The sequence below is a fragment of the Poecilia reticulata genome, linkage group LG15, assembly GCF_000633615.1.
Source record: "Poecilia reticulata strain Guanapo linkage group LG15, Guppy_female_1.0+MT, whole genome shotgun sequence".
NCBI classification, from domain to species: Eukaryota; Metazoa; Chordata; class Actinopteri; order Cyprinodontiformes; family Poeciliidae; genus Poecilia; species Poecilia reticulata.
The window spans coordinates 25,302,293-25,323,776 of NC_024345.1; the positions used below are offsets into that span (position 1 = coordinate 25,302,293).

Genomic DNA, 21,484 nt, shown 5'->3' on the forward strand with positions numbered 1-21,484 from the left:
ACGGGTTCCTTGTAGATGGTCGGAAATTGTCTACGAACGAACCAAACACAGGGGAGCAACAAAATTAACAAGCGAGCATTTGTTTGAGCTGATTCTCTCTTTATTTTTAATTGTACTACTTTTTTTCTGCAATTCACAATGTCAGACGAGGAAGAAGATTATATGTCGGATGCATTTCTCAGTAAAATGTAAGCAGTTTATGTTTGTATCGAAATAACGAAGATATGTAGCTGCCTAGCAAGATATTGTAAATTATGTAACTATAGTAATTTTCAGCAGTATAAAAATGATAAATTAATGTAGTATTTCTTTATTGAATTGAATTAATTACCTTCATTTAAAAAAAAGTAAACTTAACAGGTTTCAACAAAACAGTTGTAGCTAAAAGAATATAGGTATAAAATCTTATATAAATTTATCATCCCAGGAATTTTAGCTGAATTTTTCTGAATTTCTTCTGAATAGAAAAATCTGCCTGTTTGTTAAGTGCTCAATATAATGTAAAAATCAGCATTTTAGTTGAGTAATTTGAAGAGGCCAGTTAGCCTGACAGTCATGTTTTAAACTGTGGGAGGAACCCACGCATGCACAGGGAGAACATGCAAACTCCATGCAGAAAGACCCCAGGCCGGTCGAACCCAGAGCCTTCTTGCTGCAAGGCAATAGCTCTACCAACTGTGCCCCAAGTTTCTGTTTCCCATGTTTTTCCTGTTTATAGTCAAGATGTGAAGCCAGGAGTCAGCATGGTGAGGAGGGTGAAGGAAGCCATCAGAAAGGAGGAAAAACAAAAGGAGAAGAATATCCAGAACCGTCAGAAGAGTTACAAGGAGCAGGAGAAGGAGAGCCGAGAAGCAGCTTTACAGAGCTCCATCAGCAATCAGAACAAGGGCTTTGCACTTCTTCAAAAGATGGGTTACAAAGCTGGCCAAGGCCTTGGGAAAGAGGGTAAGTATAATCTTTCCTAATAATTTTGTCTTTAATCACGATTAGGCTCTTGAATTAAATGTAATGCTTCAGTTTTATGTGTCTTCAGGAGCAGGAAGGGTTGATCCAATTCCTCTAAGTATTAAAGCAGGTAAGCTTTTTTATATCATTCTGTGCTGATGAGTACAATTTGTTGTTTATTAAGGTTTCTGTTTTTGATCCTTCAGACAGAGGGGGTATTGGTATGGAAGAGATGAAAAAAAGAAAAGCTGAGGAGGAACTCCACCATTATCGTCAGAAAGTTCGAGCCAAACAGCAGAACGAGGCCAAGTCTCTGGAGGATTTTAGGTGAAGTTTGCAAGAGCATTTGAGATGTCCCTGAGGAGCCTCCCTGCTTACAGTAGAGCTGTTTTATTGTCTGTGTTTGCACCCCACTTCAGGTCAAGAGTCAGAACAGAGAGAGAAGAGCGGAAGATTGAAGGAGACCTGAGGAGGAGTCAGCGGTCTTGCGAGCAGCTTGACAACCAGAAGGTTAGGAGACATTTTAATATAAAGTTCCTTGCAAATAAACCATTTAACATTTTGTCACATTACAGCCAATAATATGCTTATGCTTTGACGTAATCATGTAATTGCAGCTCTGTCTGCATCTTGGGGGTTGTTGTCATACTGGAAGTTAAATCTCCACCCCAGTTTCAAGTGTTTTGCAGCCTCTAAAAGGCTTTCTTCCTAGGTTTCCCTTTATTTAGCTCCTATGTCCGATAAATAATTATGACAAATCTGTTTCCCTGTTGAAAAGCAGCATTTTTCACAGCATAATGCTTTCTCCGCCATGTCCCACCATCACAATGGTGTGGTCACAGTCTAGTTGTAATGTCCTGTTGTATATAGATCAAAAGGTTGAAATTCCTGCATGACTTGTGACAAACATCTAATGAAAATTCTTTCAACTTCCTTTAAATATAAGTTTCCATTTTGCCACAAAGGTCAGGTTTGCAGATGGTACTTTTGACAGCTGCTTCCACCTGAGCTATGGATCTCTGCAGCTCCTCTTGGTTGTTTCTCTGATCAGTGCTCGTCTTACTCAACCCTCATTTTAGATACTACAATGTGAGAATACATACAAAAAGAAGAAGTGGAAAATACTTTTTGAAGAAAAATCTCATTATCATTTTGACTAACTCTTAAAGTGACTCTTCATTGTTGTGTTGGTTTTCTTCTTACACATGAGGTATGTTTTTGTCTCAGGGCATAACTGCTCCCAGAGAACCCTGGTACTGGCCCAAAGGTGATGATGATGACGAGGAAGATCCTGTTGAAGAGGAGGACGAAGAGGAGGACGAAGAGGAAGAAATTCCAGAGCTAAATGTTGGTATTTATTTTAGGATATGCACTTCTCACAACAGTATAAAATCCCAGTGTTACCAAAAAAAGATATTAGTATTACTAAAAATATTTAGATATGAAATATATGCTCCATGCCAATGGAATTAATGTGTTTGCTGTTAAATTTACCATTATATTACCTTCAGGTGTTTTGCTCTCTCTTGCAGCCCTCTGATAAATTGCAAATTATTACATCCTATTTACGAGGAGTCCATTTTTACTGCGTATGGTGTGGAACCACATATAACGGTAAAGTTGAAACCATCATAAGATCTGTTTTATGCTCTTTTGCTGATGCATATATTATCTTTCTGCAGATGAGGAGGACCTGGCTTCTAATTGTCCAGGAGATACAGCAGCAGATCACGAGTGATCCTGATTGAGAGACATTCAGTAGCTTCCTTCTTGAAAAAACAGCAACATATATTCGTTTCTTAAAATATCTTTGACGTAATAAAGATAATGTTACAGTGCAAATCGGAATCAACAGACTTTGGAGCAACTGTATTTGATAATATTAGTTGTAATTTGTGAAACGTTCATTTATTGTTTAAATCTTCTGTCAGTTTTTGTGTTTGTTTTTTTCTTCTAAAATGTGATAAAGTTGCATTTACAAATTGTTTTAAAATGATGGCGGAATCTCTTTCATGTGTTTCAAAAGCAGCTATAGTAAAATAATTTTTCAAAAATCTTGTGTTGATGAAATTTGTTTTTTGTCATGTTCAAAAATTGTTGCTGACTTTGAGTTACTTAGAAAGAGGTCATATTGTTGATGGTTTAAAAAAAAACCATAATTATCTCTGCTTTTAGTATTTCTTTCCCCTAAATATCACTATACTGGGCGAGTCTGTAAATCATTTTTATTACCTTCCCTTCATAACTGTTTTTCTGCCGTGCATTTTTGTTACACCAAGTATTCCTTTGGCGATTTGAACTACATGTCCTGTCAACTGGAACCATTGTGAATCCCTACTGGATTTATATTTATTTACTTCCGTGTAAATAAATAATAAAGCCGTGTGACTTCCGCAGTTATAATTTCCAAAAGCTACAAACATATTTTTACAAAGGTAATGCAAAAAATAAAGAGGCCAATAAATATCTTCCACGTGGCCAAAAATGTTTAATACATTAATCAATTTTCATTCTTTTGCAAACTCTTCAGTCGCTTTTTAAATATTTAAATTATTGGAAATGTAAAGCTGGCTTTAAAAGTTAGATTTTTAATTAAAATAGTGAATGCATTAAACTCCACAGGAGTTGATATTTCAGACTGGACTTGAAGGCACCACGGGTGACGTTTCTGATGAAATCGAAACTTACGCCTCTGCTGTGGAAGCAGCGCTAACATGAAACCAGAAGAGTGTTACCTGGCTAGAACTGTGTTTTCTCTTATTTTATTGCACTTCAGAAGCTAATCTTATTCAAAAATGGATTCTGTAAACTACATAGCTAGACTGAACGAATACGCACAAAAAGAGCGACTGGAGCTGAAGTATGAGGAAGTTGGATGTGTTGGACCTGACCACATCAGAACGTGAGTTGGTGGGATTTTATTTTGTATTTTTGCCTCATTCTGGAAGTTTCTTCTACTTGCGCAAGTGTACTTGGAGATTTTAGTAAATCACTCAAGCTTATGGAAATATATGCATGCTGTACGGTAACGTCAGTGAAGAAAACATCATAAAGACTAAGGAACACAGCAGTCAGATCATGGAGAAATGTGTGGGTTAAGTTATAGAACAGTATTCCCAAGTTTATTGCGACAAACAACCATGGACATACACACTCACACCCAAGGGCAATTTAGAGAGACCAATTAGTCTAGCAGGCATGTTAATGTTCTATGGGTGGAAGTCAGAGTACCTGGAGAGTAACCATACAATCACATGGAGAACACAGAAAGAAAACATTGGGGACTAAGCTCTGGTTAGATAACACCAGCAGTGAATATTTTATCCATTTGGTGGAAATTTAAATTTAAAAACAACACATTTTTTTATTCCGCAAAGCTGATAGAGCTTTGCGGAATAAAATGTATTTGAATTCAGACTCACCCTACACTGTTTGTTCTGTCACATTAAATCTCCCAAAATGTGAAAAAATTAGCAATAGTTCTTGTCAAACCATTCAGTCACATTCTAAACACAACTAATGCAGATCTTCTGAATCTTTTGCAGGTTTACTTTAAAAGCTGTTGTGAATGGAAAGCCATACCCTGAAGGTGTGGGGAAGAACAAGAAAGAAGCCAAACAGAGTGCTGCTAAAAATGCCCTGATGCATTTATTAAATGAAACTTCAGTTTCTGTAAGAATTATTGAATTAATGCACATTTCACATTTTGCATTGATGTGAAATATTAACGTGGGCTTTGTTGGATTTTTTTATTTATTTTTTTTGTCCTGACAGACAGGAAGCGTTGCAGAAGTTTCTTCTCCTCAGGTTCAGGTGAAAACTAATTACATGTGTTGGCTGAATGAATATGGACAAAGTAATAGGCTCATGATAAGAGCCGTGGAGAAAATCACACCTGGACCCAATAATTTATCTCAGTAGGTCTCCTTACATCATCCAGTTACTTTTACAGGTCTCAACTCAGTAGTACATGTTATATAAAAAGTATTCTTCTCATGATGGCATCAGATATTGTAGGTTTGTGGTGGGAGACAAGGAGTTTCCAGCTGCTTTTGGGAAAACCAAGAAGGAAGCCAGGGAGGAAGCTGCCAGGCTGGTGCATCATGAGATATTAGGCAATGAAACCTTAGATGTAAGTAGTGAGAGACATAAGTTTATTATTATCTTATCCTAAAATATCTAATTCCTGGATTCAATTTAAATGTTTTTTTCTGATTGCATGTTTTTGTTTGTTTTGTAGACTGGAGATGATCAGGACAGCGGCACATCAAGTCTGCCTAGTGAGGAAGTTGTCTCAGATATCAGGTGAGCCTGATGCTTTTCCCAGTGTTTGATCTAAAAGCCAGGATCCCTCCATGATGCTGCAATGTTTTTTTTGTTTCATTTTTTTTTCATCATTGTTGCAGCCTAAAATTACAGATTACGTAACATCTTTTTCAAAAAGTTGCAAATGTTTTAAAGCTTTATTTACACCATGCCATGATCATACCTAACGTGGAATTTGCGTCACATAACCTTCCCAAAAAAGACAAGCTTTTAACATGGTTAATAAGTGAAATGCAAATAATATTGTCAAGTACTTTTCTGAAATAGCACCCTTAATACAAATACATTTATGTCGTGGGGAAGTTCAATTTCAAGAGGGCTAAGGAGACTGGTCAAAACTCAGCCGGGTTGCTGTGATTGGTCAAAAATGAAGGAAATGCATAAAACGTAAAGTTGATTAGTCATATTTGCAGGAAAGTTGAGATGATTGGTGAAAATTGCAAGTCAAAATTTACGACTGATGAGTTAATAGACTTCCTACTAACTAAAATTAGTAGGAAGACTCAACTTCCTGGAGGGACTGTAAAACGTTTTATTAGTTATAATATTTTGTCTTTCAGTAATCGTGCCAAGCGGTTGAGCCTGCAGTCTGAAGACAGCATCCTTACAGAAACAAACTTCATTGGACTGATCAATTCTCACTGTCAGAAAACAAGGAGCACCTGTGCGTTTGTAGAAGATAAAAGAAGTGGCCCCCCTCACAACCCAATGTGAGCATAAGTGAACTTCTTTAAGCTGAATTCATAGCAACAGACTGATAAACTCTTTGCTTATTAATCTCTTCCTTTTGGACATTACAGATTTTCCTACAAGTTATTGATTAACAACGTGCAGTACTCTGTTGGTGAGGGCAAGAGCGTCAAGGATGCCAAACAGAATGCAGCTCAACTGGCCTTGTCTGCACTGAAGGAGCGGTCAGACTGGGACAGCAAGGTACCGATACTTAAGCTTTTTTAACGTAAGATCTAGTTCTGGTGCATCTAAATGAATTAAAAATATTGAAAAGTTGATTCATCTCATTTCATGGCCTGCCAACATTTCTTTTTAGTAAAAAAAAAATAATTTTTTTACTGGTCTACTCATACTATGTGAAAAGTAAAATTTTGGTTCTGTGTGTTTGCAGGTAGCTGAGTCTGATGACTGCACACAAGCCAAGCAGTCCCCTCCAACAAGCACACCGTAAGGCAGCTACCAGCTTTTGTCAAATATACTAGAAAAAAATGGCACTTTATTAAATTTAATCCTGATGAACTTAGTGTAAGTGGAGATTCAGTTTGGGTTTAAAACTCACCACAGGACTGATCGCATTGTTACATCACTTTAATAGGGGTGTAACCATACCTAACACTCACAAGATGAGACACAAAATTGAGATAACAAGAATAACACAGGAAAATATTTTAATATTACTTTCAATAAAACTTCAAAAGTCAAATTTATGCTTTAAAAAGGCCTTTATTCTGCTTTCTTACAGATTTTTGCCAGTTTTTTTCATGATTTATTTTCATTACTTCAGATGTTGGAACAATACTTAAACTATTCAAATTTGAAAATACTTTATTATGAAAGTGTTATGCTGTTATGACTGAGCCGTACAGCAGATAGATACACTTATAGTTGAACACGGCACTAACCGTGCATCTCTTCCAATCCTCAGGGACTCTAGTCGCACAAAATCAGGCCTGGCGACATCGGCCACAAGCGAATCAATTGTTTTCATGGATCCATCAAACCCACCCAAAGATCAGGTCTGTTATTTATTTCTATTGCTCCTGTCTTTCCTTTGCAGAACATACCGCAGCGGGTTTATTCATTAGAGTTTTTACCCAACTCATATTTTTGCTTTGTGTTTTGAGCTCTTAAAACCTGCGGTGACCCGGATGGTTCAACAAAATACTGAAGTCACAACACAAGACGAAGCACAGTAACAAAGCTGCAGCACCAAGATCTGATACTCTTTTGGTCGTCAGATCTTGGGGCTTTGCACTGGTGTTGTTAGTCTATTGAAGAAGGTCCCAAACACCGTGGTTTGTCATATACTTATGTTTTTCCGCTTAATATTGGACATTAACCAAACTTCCATTCTAGCATGACTTCCAACTGGCCACAACTTTCATTGTAAATTAATGAACAATCTATTATTTTTTACTTCCACTGTAAGTGGCTTGTTTTGTTTAGTTGCATCTTTTGTATTTCATTGAACCATTTTGGCCAGCGTGTAAAACATTGACATGGATTTTGAAATGGATTTAGAAAATTAGCATATTTAGTAAAATTATTGTTTCTCTGCTTTTTCAAAAGGTGATAAGTCCAGTTGTGAAGCCTAAAATAAAGTAAGCCGTCATCCCTACTGTAAAGTTGTACTTTCTTTCACCAAATGTCACTGGTTAAATCTTTTTTTTCTTGCCAGAATTGCTGCAATTTTCCCAAATGTCAAAGAGAACAGTAAAGAGGTAGGGAACGAAGGCAGTGACCATGACAATTTATATCTGTGGTTTTTTTTTCAAAATACTCACATCCTCATTGTGGCTTTTATTAAGGACATGATAAATTTCAAAACCAATCAGGGAGGAAATCTTCAGAGTGTAAAATCACCAACTCAGACAGTTTCAAGGTATGGAAATTTAATTGGCACAACACACAAAGAGAGATTTCTTTTTTTAGGACATACAAGAGTAAATAAGACATGTTATCATATAGCTCAACCGCACTAACAACTTTTAATGCTTTTTAGTTTCAGCAGATTTGCAACAGACTACGAATCTATAAAACAACTCGATAAAGGAGCTTTTGGTCGTGTTTTTAAGGCGAAACGTAAACTGGAGGGAAAATATTACGCTGTAAAGATTGTGCGCTACAAAGAGTGAGTCAAGATTTTTTTTTTTCTTAACAGTGGGTTTTGGGGGGGGGGAATCCCCAAAACATATGCTTTAAAAACACAAATCAAGGTGGAATGTTTTCTGAATGTAGCCTATTTGTTGTACTTATTTGGATTAGAAAAACTCTGGAGGAGGTGAAGGTGTTGTCGGAGCTGAATCACTGTAACATCGTTCGGTACCACTCCTGCTGGCTGGAGGACACGGCCTACCAGTGGGATGCTTCCACTGACAGCAGCAGCGCTTCACAGTGAGTCCTCTGCTCTCTGGAGGTCTCTCACTCATCAAACCTGGTGTTTATTTCACCTTTGTGTTGTTTACTCTCCAGGTCTTCCACTGACCTGTCTATAAAGTATCTCTACATTCAGATGGAGTTGTGTGAGATTAAAACACTGCGGGTTTGGATAGACGAGAAAAACATCCAGAACCCTAAAAAATCCCTCAGAGACTCCAGGAGAAGAGAAGAGAGTGTGGATATTACAGTGCAAATGGTCAGTGGAGTCGATCACATTCACTCCAACATGCTCATCCACAGAGACCTGAAGGTGAGGCGGCTGGTTGGTTTCACCTGAAACTAAAACAGAAATACACAGTGACGCTTTGCAAAATGGCAAAAAATTAAGTTGATTCTATTGGGATTTTGTGAGCTGGACAATGAGTTTGACTTTATTGCCAACAGCAATTCAACAATCGATTAGCCAATTTTTACCAACCAAATCTTCTAGCAATTGAAAGTTTTACAGAAAACACAAATTATGTCTTTTGATAATCACAGTTTTTGTGTGTTGTTTTTGTATTTATTAAAGCAGGCTATAGCAGGCCAGCAGGCTTTGCTGCACTGAATGTTGCTTTTCAATAGTTTATTCTTGGCTAAATACAGCCAGCATTTTCAAAGAAAGAGTGACCCAAATCCTGTTCTTATTAGTAGGAATAGACCACATGTGCTTTGATTCTTTTCAATCGATTCCAAAATAATTTGCAAACTGGATGTCTTTCTTTTCATAAAGAAAATGTACAAAACTTCTTTTTGATTCTACTCCTCATCTCCTATAAAAGTGTCTGACAACCTTAAATGTTTGATTAAAATATTGCATGATTTGTTCATTGTTGAGCAGGTAAAAATGCAGTATATATTGTTGGAGTTGCAAAAATATATATAAAATATAAAAGTATATATTGTTGGAGTTGCAAAAATCTTTTCTTTTGGCCCTCAAATACTTCTAACTTGATATTTTTGGCTCAAGTGAAAAAATTTATAAACCAGTGAACTAGACCAACACAAATTGCTGATTATAAAATAGGGGAAAATTATTCATGGTTTTTGAGAAGTTTTACAAATAAAACTCTAAATAGTAGGCAGAAGAAGGCTTTATAGGGTAGGCAGCCTAATCCAGTTTTGGTAAATTATTGGTTTCATTTTGTTTTCTTTTTTTTGTAGTATAGTGCATCTGGAAAGTATTCACAGCAATTCCCTTTTTCATATTTTTTTATATTACAGCCTTATTCCAAATTGTATTTAATCAATCTCTTTTCTCAAAATTCTTCTCACAAATACCTCATTTGAAAAGGTGGAGGAAAAAACATTGAAATTTCTGCAAATTTAAAAAAAAACAGAAAACCAAGGAATATAATTTACATAAGTGCATTTGGGCAAATTCTGAACTATATCTTTCTGTGTCTCATGAATCTGCATGTTAGCCCGCTAACATCATGTTCAGCCGGAACGGCACAGTGAAGATCGGAGACTTTGGTCTCGTCACGTCTGAGATTGAAGATGATGAAGAGAACCAGAAAGAGAGAAGAGGGTATAAGGGAACTCCAACTTACATGGCGCCTGAGCAGGTGAGAACAGCTGTAGGAATGTCTCTTAAATATTTCATGGGTTTGTGTGGCTTTTGCTAATTCGGTGTCATTTTATAACAGAAGGAACGGAGGCTTTATGACCGGAAGGTGGACATATTTGCTTTGGGACTTATATTTTTTGAAGTCCTTTGGAACATACCCACTATGCATGAGAAAGAAAAGGTGAGGTTGTTTTTGTGTCTTGTTAAGCATTTCTTTGCTAGGTTGGAGCTGTGGGTTGGATGATGATGACCCTTTTAAATGTTTCTGGCAGAGTCCATCAGCTTTTCATTAAAAATGTCCAAACGTTTCAAAGATTTCAGCATGCCATGCCGACAAACAAGGTTCCCAGGATCTTTGGAGGAGATACATTTCTCATCATAGAGAAATGAATCGCAGTGTCGCCATAATTAACAGTATATACAACCTTCTTTGAGTGATAAACTTCTAATATTTTCTTTGGGAAATTTGCAGTAAAGACACTGTTTGTGATATGAGGTTTTTCTAAATGGGATCCTAAAAGTTTATACTGTTGTGTACTGGCTTTACCAATTTATGTTTCACAGTAACAAAAATATTACTGTTAAAAATTAATGTTAAAAATATCCAATGTTACAAATACACAGATTTTTTAGTGGAAGCATCGTTTTATGGGGAGTTTTTCTGTTATTTGAAAAGTGTTTTGCCGATGCTTCTTGTTTATTTCAACCTGACTAAATAATTTTCTTCTCCTTTATTGCTACTTGATTTCCAGATGTGGACGGATGTCAGAAACCAAAAGTTTCCTCCACAATTTCTGTATCATTTTTCTCAAGAGGTACTTGACTACTCTCTCAATCTGTGGACCATCTGAACTTTCACTTTGCTGATATTTGGTAGATGACACCTTGTAAGATAAATTACAAATGAAAATTTTTTATTTTTTTTTATTCTATTGGCACATAGAATAAGACAAATTATCTGCAATATTTAAATAATTACAATAAGTGGCCAATATAAAAAACATTCCCAGGAACTGAACCTGGGACTAATGTGTTGAGGGCTAAAGCCTCTTCATCTGGTCCAAAATATTAACTCAGTTATAATATGCGGGACTAAACAAGTAATCACTTTAGTAACTTATTCATGAAGCCTTGAAGGATAATGTGATAAACCAGGACAATAAAAGTTTTACAACAGGCTTTAATTAAGTTATTAAATAAATCCTAATACATGCATGTTCTCGATGTGTTTCTTTTTCAGAGCCAAATGATAAAATCGATGCTGTGTGAAAAACCAGAAGAACGACCGGAAGCAAGTAAAATAAAAACAGATTTAGAGGAGCACAAACGTTTGCTTGCAGAGCTTAAAACAATGCAGCTTGACAGCAAGACAGTAATCTGATTACTTCAGAGACACATTTGGAACCCTGATAAGGATCAATTATTCATTTAGTGACCAGTTATGTTGGACTCATAAGTTTTTTAACTAATACAGTGAAACTTCTTTAAAGATGAAATATATTTCTAAATGCTTGAGCTTATTGATTTGATTTGAGTACATTTGAAACGCAAGAACCTGGAAAATCTGAACTTGAATGTTTAAATATTTGCTTTTACGACAAAATCACATTTATGGGAAATACATTTTAATGATAAAAAAAACAAAATGTGACAGAAACTGGAAGGAAATGTTCCACAGTATGTAAAATTTAAACTCTTAGAGCACAACATTTTCTGATTAAGTACAAATAATTAATTACATTTGTGCCTTCGGTGTGGTCACATCCTTGATCCGTTATGTACAGCACAAGTCAGAAGTTTACATACACTTTGGATCTGCATGAATCTCTTTCATTCTGATATTTATGATTTATTTGAATCATGTTTTTCTTGTGGTGGACTTGATAATATAACCACAACTTCAGTGTTTTTTTTTAGATATGACTCTTTATTTATTGTTAATTTCTCTTTTATCCAAACAGAGTCACTATCATACAGACTCAAATATATACATACACCCCATCCAATATTTGGTTAAATGTCTCTTAGAAAGTTAACCCTAAACCACAGAGTTTTTGTAACCATCAACAAACTTCTGGCAAAACTCTCTGGATATTTGAATGTTCATTTTTGCAGAAATAGTGGAGTTTAATTTAAACTGGTTGGTTTGTTGGCACAGACCTGGTTAAGTCTAGAAATCTTTAACATGGTCGAGGTCATTGCAGGAGGTTATTGTTAGCCTGCTTTATTCACTCCAAACAGGTTTTCATGTCATGTTTGTCAAGCCAGGTCCAACCCTCTGACTCAAACTGTTATTGAGGTGTATGAAGTAGATACGCCATTATTTACAAAGTAAATAACGGTGGGTAAATACCAAAACCTATGGTATTTACACACATTATTACACAGATGCTAGTGGTCTGTGTTAATACATTTTGTATTTAAACACACCAATAATGAGAATGAAGGACAAATTCCATATACTTGGACTTGGGGTGCCCAAGTTCAGTCTTCAAGAGCTGCTATCCTGCAACTTTTAGATGCATCCTTTCTCCAACACAGCTGCATCAAATGGCTGAATTCTACAGTGGCTCAAACATCGAAACGCTGCAAACACATGAATGATGCAAACTCCAAAACATACAAACACACCAAAAAGAAATAAATTCAACAGAAAAATGCTGCAACCATAGAAAATAGAAGCCAAAGAGAAAGTGCCACAAACAGCAAGAACCACAGCAAGTATAAAACACTTCAAATTTGCTCCACAAAACGGAAGTGGTCCAGACCACTAGGTGGAATCTGGAGAATGTGATATTACCTACATGTATGCTACTGTTGTATAATTTTGAAAAAGACAAAGCATAATGAACCTTTTTTTTCTTCTGGACATAATGTTAAATCATAACATTCTGTCTTTACTGAGGGTCGAGTCCCATACGATTTTGGTGGTCAACTCCCCCTAGTGGTCTGTTTGCAATATTTTTATACTTGCTGCTGTTTTTGCTATTTGGGACATTTTTTCTTCAGCTTCTATATCTTTTGGTTGCAGCGTTTTGTCTGCTGCTGCAGCATTTTTCTTTTGTAAAACGTTTCTGTTGCTTTTGGGGTTTTTTTTATGTTTTGGAGTTTGCACTGTTCATGCGTTTGCAATGAGTTTCGCTGCTTGCTACGTCTTTGCACCTGTCAGCCAGGTCAGTGAGCTTTGCGGAGATCTGGTAACAAGTTATTCATTTGATTCAGGTGTGTAGGAGAAGGGATACATCTAAAAGTTTCAGCATGGTAGCTCTCGAGGACTGGATTTGGGGACTATTCTTCTATAACTTGACTTCAAATCAACAAGTAGTCAGAACTGGATGTTCCTGACAAGAAAAACTACCCCAAACATAAATGAAAACTGGTTTGGGTAAAGATAAAAAAGGTCTATCATTAACCTTTTGAAATAGCTTAATAGCTATAGAAAATGATGACATTACACGTACAATCCAGGGCCGTGCCAGTAAACTAACCAGTTTAAATTAACTCTACCTTTTCTGATATAAAAAGAGGTCAAATATTCAGAGATTTATACCAGAAGCTTATTGATGGTTACAAACGCCCGATGGTTGAGGTGCAACTTTTTTAGGGACATTTAACCAAGTATTTGTAAGAGTGTATGAATATATTTGAGCCTGCATGTATGACCTTCTTTGTGTAAGAGGGAACAATTCAAAATAAAGTCAAACGTGTTCAGCTAGTTCTCTTTTTAAAATGCACCAATATTGTTTGCCGATGGTTCTGATTGTTCTTCTTCCCTTTATTTTTATTCTACTTTGTTTTTCAAATTATGTTAGATTTTCATTTTCATTGTGGTTTCAGTCTGTTTTCGGGTGAGTTAACTTACAAAACAAAAAGATTGAACAGTTGGTTATCAGCCCTGTCTTTAAGAGAAGGAGATTTTTAAGGTGTTTAAAGCAGGTATGTAGAGAAATTTTTTTAAATTCTGGTTGTAAAGATGTAACTTGCATGTGAGGTCAGACTTTTGAAACCCTTCTTGCAATTAATGTGAAAGACACCCTCCTGTATTTAAAGAGGTTTGAGCAGAGCAGAGGGCGAGGATGCAGGGAGCTATCTGCCATTTTTGTAGTTCTCCACTGTGTAATTGCTGCAAAACAAAAGCAAAATTTCAGTTTTGTTTAGTTTTAGTTCTGCAGCCTGGGTGTGTTGTGTCCTAAGCTAAATGAGGCAGCATGAATTACTAATTGTATAAATGCTTTGCAAACAATAGTGATTTCTGCAGTAAAGCTTCAGTTTTGAGATTTAGAGGCCACTGGAAATGAATATGAGATGAACAACATGGACATGAACCAGTCTCTGGTTGGCTGGCTGATAGATGACCTTCACTGTCTGTTCCCCATCTCTCTCTGCTTTGCTCAGGCCTCTCCAGATATAAATGAGTTTTTAACACATTTTTTGCAGGCAATGTTTCAGATGATGCTACCTCTGTAAGCAGTAGCAGGATTTACTATTTTCCATAGCATCACCAACAGAAAATGTGAATACAAAATTCTAGACACTGGCCCAAGTGTCACATCAAATCAGTAAGGTCTTGCATTTTGAGGGATATTTATAACCGTTAATATTGAGTATGTGTTGTGTGATGAGGTGTTTTGTGTCTGGCACTTTACTTGATGGTATAAAATAATGGATTCAGTTTTATCAGGAGAGGTTTTTAACAAAAATGTCATTGTGAGAAAATAGTCTTGCTTTGGGTTTTAAATATAAGCTTGTTTAAGATAATTTTAATACTATTTCTGGCAGTTTTTACAATGTTGCATCACAACATTTCATATTGTAATGAAAGACCAAACTGGAAAATTAAACCATGTGAAATTTATGAGTTGTTCTGCTTCTGTGTGCTTAATTTTTATTCACAAAATCTGAAGTTAATTATGTGAAAAAACTTGCATGTAATTTGTGATAAAACTTGAATTTGTTTTGTTTCCCACCCAGTACTCCAATAAGTCTAAAAAACTACATGTTATTTGCAGACCTTAATTGGCAAAAAAATTGTTAAATAATACACTTAGTAAAATGTATAAATGTATCATTTTTATATATTTTCCAAGTTGTGATAAGCAGAAAAAAAATAAAATTGAGTATTTAAATATATTTCCTGTTACTTTTACCTAAAAAAATGTCTGCTCTGGTTCACATGAAATAACAGGCTGGCTGACTGAAATGCAATCAAATAATCTTTGTAAAATACTGTTATTAACCTAATAGTTCTGAGAATAAGACATTCACTGTAGAAATTCAGAAAAAAAAAAAAAAGTATTCTTGATAGAGAAAAAAGCACATTTATTTCAAGGCCAAAAGCTATGCCCCATGTTTACATGGTCTTTGCAGTCCAGGAATTTATTTGAGCATTTTCCAGGTCTTGGTAAGTATGGAACAATGTTTCCACAGACTTTTACAGAATCAATATTTAGCTTTTTGACATGTTCAAAAGTAAAAAAAAAGAGGCAATTTCTGAAATGTGTGGTATTTAGACTATATATATATATATATATATATATATATATATATATATATATGTATATGTGTGTGTGTGTGCTAGAAGCTATAATAATAATAAACTGCTCAAAAGAAAAATTGGGGACTTATATCTGGAAAAGTATGTAATTTAAAAATGTGCAGGAGCCCTAGATGTAGTCAGAATTCACAGAAGAGTCATTAAAAACAAATCATTTTAACATTTCTTAACATTACTAGACGTCTTGCAACCATCCAGAAAGTTCCAAATGAACTGAAAGAACTTCCGCTTTTCACCAACCTTTTTCCGGAAGTTGTAATGCTTAGTTTCTATTCGTCCGGCTGGATGACAGAATCGAAACTTACAGAAGAACAAGGCAGCTGTGCTGAAACGAATCTTGAATATAGGCAGAAGCTGAAGCAGAGACCAGCCAGACAGAGCCAGGACGCGGTTTACTGTATATGATGGCGTTCTCAGACACTGGCAACGCAATTTCTAATCTCTACATGTATGGACAGATGCATGGTCTCAAGGTAGATTATAAGGACCTTGACTCCGAGGGCCCCGATCATAATAAACAGTAAGTGTTAATATTTTTCTTTTGAAATTTGGGAGGGGCATTTAGTCCGCATTTGGGCTGTGATAGAGAAACCTTAAAACAGGTAATAATAAGTATAGTTTAGTGGATTGGGCAATAAGTATAGTTTAGTGCTGACTGATTTCAGCAAGAACTACTGAAATCAGTCATTATATCATAAATGATCAAAATAGTTATTTATCAAACTTGTGCTGTCGTAATTATGCAAATTCATTAATAAATTCTGCGTTTATCAATGTATTATGTGAATTGTACCTTGTCACTGATTGATTAAATAAAAACCCAGGAAGTAAGCTACACAGGTAGACTTTTATAACGGTGTTATATAACATTCAGTTTTAAATTACATCTACCACCCATTGCTGAAATGTAGAAAATAAGCAATTGTTTGTTTGTTATATGTATCTATAGCCTAATTAAAAACAAATAGTTACTTCACTTACCTTCTACATATTCAAGTTTCTGCCTTGCCTCCAAGCATCGAGTGCAGTTCCATTAGCTCAAGAAGCAGAAGACCAAAACACAAAGACAGATTATTCAATAAACAGTGGAGGTTTTGAGGACACATTGCGGTAGAGAAAGTATGAATGTATGACCACAAACTGCTGTATTGTATTTGGATCTTATGTGATGTACCAACATAAATCATAAGAGTGAGTGAAAGAAAAATAATGCATGGTTTTTAAATGTTTCAAATCTGAGAAGTGTGGTGTCTATATGTATTTAACCTGGTGTAATCTATTACTTAAAAATATTGGACACCAGCCTTCAGAATTAATTAATTGATTAGTAAAAAGCAAATATCTAAATAAATCTTAGTTTTGCTCCATATGACCTATAAAAGCTTCAGATGTTTGTTTGACAGCATTAGAGGACAAACAACACCATGAAGACCAAGGAACACACATGAGGGAGAAACCTGTGGAGAAGTTTAGAGCAGTGTGAGAAGGGAGGTTAGGCATATGACATCACTGAAAACCTTCCAAAATATGGACATCCATATCTAGATGACATTAATAAGAGGTGCATCCCTGAGGCAGGAGGCCTATTTTAACTCTGAAGGAGCTGCAGAGATCCACTTTTTTTTTTGCAAGTCTTGAAAACTGAAGTTCACAAATGGTTGTCCATCCTTCAGCTTGATCTAATTGTAAAGAAAAAATGAAAAAAATCTCATCTTCTAGACATGCAAAGCTGGTTTAGAAAAGTGTCACGTTTGTTTCTTACAACTGTTGTACAGATGATTTTGTCGTCTTATGGGTAAAAATGGTATTGTACAAATAAATAACATGGAGAAAGATTTTGACTTAACTTTTTATTTTTAAAGATTCACTGCGAGATTCCTTGTAGATGGAAAACCCTATCCCATTGGCATGGGAAAAAACAAGCAGGATGCCAAACTGAATGCAGCCGAGAATGCTATAAGATGTCTTCGTGGAGACCAACAGGACACAGTAAGATTCCTCTTATGTGTGAAACAAAACTACGTGCAATGATTCAAAACAATCATTTAGGTCCCTAAATGGTGAATAATTGTTGTCTTGACAGGCAGAATATTCAGCAGAAACGTCTTCACCTGCTAGGCAAAATGACATTAACTACATATGTTGGCTTAATCAATATGGTCAAATAAAGAGGGTGACGGTAAAACCAGAGGAGACGGCAAGGCCTGGACCCCATAATGCAACTCAGTAAGTTTACCACATTGCTGCACATTTCGTCTGTGCTATGAACTAACCACTTGAAATTCATATTTGTTGAACTAGCTGGTGTAAGTTTGTAGTGGGTGACACTGAATACCCAGAAGTCTCTGGAAAATCGAAGAGAGAAGCAAAGGAGGAAGCTGCCAAGTTGGTGTATGAGATTATAAATAGTGGTCAATCCCCAGAGGTAAGTAGCAATACAGATTATTAGGCATTTAGATGCAAACATCATAGCTTGCAAATTTTGCTGGGAGTTTTGTGTATGTCTTGAATTAGAACTGTTTTCCCAGTGTGGGATGGCAATGCAATTTTGAAGATTCATTAAAACAAGAAGTGGGTTCATTGATTTCTGTATTTAATATTTTGTTTTTATCTACTCAAATATTTACATACTTGCCCCTATAATATTTGTTTAAATGCTCATTTTGGAACAAGTTGTTTTTGTAGCCATCAGTCCTAACTTCATATTTCATCACATTTCTTTTTGTAGTTTTTGGGATAATTAAAATAGATTTTCTGGCCCAGATGTGACTGTTAGCCATAATCTATACCCTTTAGCATAAAGAGAGAGGACAAAGCAGTTCTAGAAGCTTAATGTCAGCTGCTTTATCCATCCATAGACCAGCTTGAATGTGTGTTTGAGATCACTGTGTTGATGGAACATCAATTCATCCTGGGCTTTCAGACCTCTTAGCATTGTAACAGCCATCAAGCATGGTAGTGGCAGCATTATGCTGCGGGGCTGTTTAGGTCCACAGGTGTGCTGGTGCATTTTACAAAGTGGATCCATGTATGCATCTATTTGCAGTCAAATGTCTGAGCACCTATAATGGAACAAGCATTTCACTTGCACTAGTTTGTATTGACTTTTCACTAATCAAGCATAAGATTATGACCAGCATGGGCACCCTGACTCTATTTCACAATCCCATATGCAAACTGATGCATTCTGTAATGGACACTACATAGTTCTTCTGATACACATAATAGGCTGTGTTTTTCAACAACTTGCCAAAAACCACAGACCATATAAGACTTCTGTAATAGCCCCAGACTAATAAGTAAAAGCTTTCTTATACTTAACAGGCTGCATTCCTCTTTGTTAATTATCTAATTTTTTGCTTTAAGGTCATAGATTCCCCAGTTCATCAAAATCAGATGGTCAATAAAAACTTAAATGGTCTCAGGTGAGTACATAACAGCAGGTTATTTATTATGGGTGGAGATTTTTAGGTCTGTCAGTTCAGAATGCTACAATGCAATTATAAATTATCATTGTCACAACATGGTGTAACTCCAGCAAACCACTGTGCATAATTAATAATTTAATGCACAATACATTTTAGTTAAATGATAAAGAATACATACCTTAGATGAGATTATGTAAAATAGGAACATAAAGAGTGGATGGAACATGGAAGTGCTTCAAATTTTAAGTTAAAAGCTTTGATTTCCTCGGATTATTAGTTGACATTCAGATAATAAAGTTTTAATGTTTGTTAATCAACTCTGAATTGCCCATGTCAACATCTCAAAGCTTCAAAAGTAAATTTCTATCCCTCACCCCTGTTTAGTTAAGATGTCTTCACAAATGTGAAATTGTGTTTGTTTGTTTGTTTCAGTCCAAAGACAAAAAGCCTGAGCATAAACTCAGAAGACAACAATTCTACAGAACCAAGGTTTTCTGCAATTATCCACAACTACTGTCAGAGAAAAAAACTCAGTCTTGAATTTATGTTAGTAAAAAGAAGTGGACCTCCTCATAACCCTCGGTAAGAATCTTCTCACCTGAAACAGTTTTGCCTTTACTCCTGAATTGTTGACTGATGTTAAGTGAACATGAAGATATCAAGATCCCTTTTCTTCAATGCAGATTTTCCTTCAAATTAAAAATTGACACAAGGGAATACCCTGAGGCTGAGGGTAAAAACATCCCAGAAGCCAAACATAATGCAGCAAAGTTAGCATGGTCTGCTCTTCAAGAGCAGTCAGACTACGACAGCAAGGTGGGCAATGTTCAGATTTCTCTGGTATTGAGTTCAGACCGACAGCAAATTAAAATGTTCTTCACTCTTCCTTTGCATTGCAGGTGTCTGTTGGATCAACCGAATCTGAAGATGGAGCAGCAGGACCATCACAATCAGATGCAATGTAAAGCATTTCCTGACAAAAACAGCTGAACACCTTGGAGAGCTGAATTCTATAGCTGTACTCACATGGTTGTACCTGTTTGTCTTCTTTCTCAGGGACTCAAATGAGTCAAATGACTTAATAATATTTGCTGATTCCTCAAATCCCCCCAAAACCCAGGTTTGTTTATCACAGATAAAAAATTTATATCTAAATCATGACTCTACTCTGCAGGATAACTTAAGACTATGCATTAATTTACACGGTAAAGCAAAGCCAGGTCATCTTTTTGAGACTGAATTACTCAGTGTGTCGTTATCTCTAAGTATAAATACCAGAAAAAAACGGCCACAGAGTAAAAGCTTGAATTTCAAAATTAGGTATGAAAAAGTAGTTCCTATTTTGTAGAGTGAAGGAGTAAAACTTGTCGCGACAAGTTGGCGTACCTGATCTGTGAATCATAATTATGTACTACTTTGTGTTGGTCTGTCACATAAAATGACAAAGAAAAAATTGAAGCTTGTGATTGAAATATTATTAAATGAAATTGAAGCAATGTGAAGGTTGCAAGTTATCTCCAGTTATTGGGAAAAGACATTTCTACCAAGAAAAACTAAATGGAGATGTTTAAGGTAATAACAAGAAAAAAATTATGTGTTCTGTTGTGAATTTTAGATGTCCAGAGAAACTGGATCTGGAGAAAATGCACCATCACCCATGTCACAGTAAGTCCTTTTAAAAAGACACACCATGTTTTTTTCAGTGGGGATGTATGGAGTATGAATGAACAGTCATTATCTTACTTCAGTAGCAAGTGGTACATCCTGATGGCTACCAGGTCACTCTCTGGTCCATTGGGGAGCTCAGGCACCATATGTAGAGAGGGGCACACCTACTATAGGTGTGATTCTCAGCCTGAGCCAGTCTTCTCCCTCTGCTTCCTTTCCTGATTCAAGAACAAATACTTGCACCATGTAAAACAACATGAATGCTATGTTTTACTATCAGGTTAAATGCTAGTTATGTTAGGCATGGTGACACCTTGTCATCTCTGTAGGTTGTTTAGATTTTCACTGTTTTGTGGACTTAAGAGCATTTGGTACATGAATTGCATCCAATGTCACTTTTAGAATATCCCCCTGCTGATTAATTCAGACTTAAGTCCATGGTTGTTGTTTTTGGATGACATCAAGAAATCTGAGCCTTGGCAGGATAAATTAGGCAGCTTCTGTGTACCAATATATGTTTCAATACAAAAATGATTTGGTGAACAAATACTTAGGACAATATAGTGTATTTGAAATCAAAACTGAGATTGTTTTGACCACTGTCTGCTGCAGGTTAATGGTTGTTTAGTAATTTTCATGATTACGCTTGTTCTCTACTTATATGAAAAGAAGCTTGTAGAACATGGAATCTTAACAGGAACACTGTAGAACAATAATTTCTATTAATGTTTTGTTAAAGAGATTCTGGTGAGCCGTCACAGAGCGAGATGACCGGCTCGTCTGATCCGGCGGATTCTTCACAAGCTTCTTCAGACCAGGTTTTGCTTTTGTTTTAAACTATGA

The 21,484-nt window shown here is 36.0% G+C and overlaps 3 protein-coding genes across 4 annotated transcripts in view; all 3 read left to right on the forward strand.

Annotated features, from left to right (window-relative positions):
• The first annotated feature begins 21 nt into the window (after nucleotides 1-21).
• On the forward strand, nucleotides 22-3,000 carry gpatch11 (G patch domain containing 11). Its single transcript, XM_008430265.2, has 8 exons — nucleotides 22-188; nucleotides 719-945; nucleotides 1,034-1,075; nucleotides 1,152-1,272; nucleotides 1,365-1,455; nucleotides 2,173-2,292; nucleotides 2,478-2,559; nucleotides 2,628-3,000. Exons 1-8 carry the CDS (start codon nucleotides 139-141, stop codon nucleotides 2,681-2,683), a joined length of 789 nt encoding a protein of 262 aa, XP_008428487.1. The 5' UTR covers nucleotides 22-138; the 3' UTR covers nucleotides 2,684-3,000.
• A 531-nt stretch (nucleotides 3,001-3,531) lies between these two features.
• eif2ak2 (eukaryotic translation initiation factor 2-alpha kinase 2) lies at nucleotides 3,532-14,846 on the forward strand. 2 transcript variants are annotated; one of them, XM_008430264.2, is made up of 19 exons: nucleotides 3,532-3,847; nucleotides 4,491-4,617; nucleotides 4,720-4,862; nucleotides 4,954-5,077; nucleotides 5,186-5,250; nucleotides 5,832-5,981; nucleotides 6,072-6,204; nucleotides 6,395-6,450; nucleotides 6,929-7,019; nucleotides 7,573-7,604; nucleotides 7,682-7,724; nucleotides 7,812-7,885; nucleotides 8,006-8,134; nucleotides 8,269-8,397; nucleotides 8,476-8,692; nucleotides 9,846-9,989; nucleotides 10,071-10,172; nucleotides 10,744-10,806; nucleotides 11,232-14,846. In XM_008430264.2, exons 1-19 carry the CDS (start codon nucleotides 3,741-3,743, stop codon nucleotides 11,370-11,372), a joined length of 2,070 nt encoding a protein of 689 aa, XP_008428486.1. In that variant the 5' UTR covers nucleotides 3,532-3,740; the 3' UTR covers nucleotides 11,373-14,846. The 2 variants fall into 2 exon arrangements, with proteins under 2 accessions (XP_008428486.1, XP_017164354.1); XM_017308865.1 differs by lacking the exons at nucleotides 4,720-4,862; nucleotides 4,954-5,077 and having other exon boundaries at nucleotides 5,231-5,250.
• A 993-nt stretch (nucleotides 14,847-15,839) lies between these two features.
• The window catches only part of LOC103477355 (interferon-induced, double-stranded RNA-activated protein kinase), a 19,118-nt gene continuing 13,473 nt past the window's right edge, over nucleotides 15,840-21,484 (forward strand). The window contains exons 1-8 of the mRNA XM_017308867.1: nucleotides 15,840-16,065; nucleotides 17,408-17,534; nucleotides 17,629-17,771; nucleotides 17,847-17,970; nucleotides 18,912-18,970; nucleotides 19,406-19,555; nucleotides 19,657-19,789; nucleotides 19,873-19,934. Of these exons, the coding sequence (XP_017164356.1) occupies nucleotides 15,947-16,065; nucleotides 17,408-17,534; nucleotides 17,629-17,771; nucleotides 17,847-17,970; nucleotides 18,912-18,970; nucleotides 19,406-19,555; nucleotides 19,657-19,789; nucleotides 19,873-19,934 (917 nt within the window). The 5' untranslated portion in view covers nucleotides 15,840-15,946. The remainder of the gene's footprint in view (nucleotides 16,066-17,407; nucleotides 17,535-17,628; nucleotides 17,772-17,846; nucleotides 17,971-18,911; nucleotides 18,971-19,405; nucleotides 19,556-19,656; nucleotides 19,790-19,872; nucleotides 19,935-21,484) is intronic.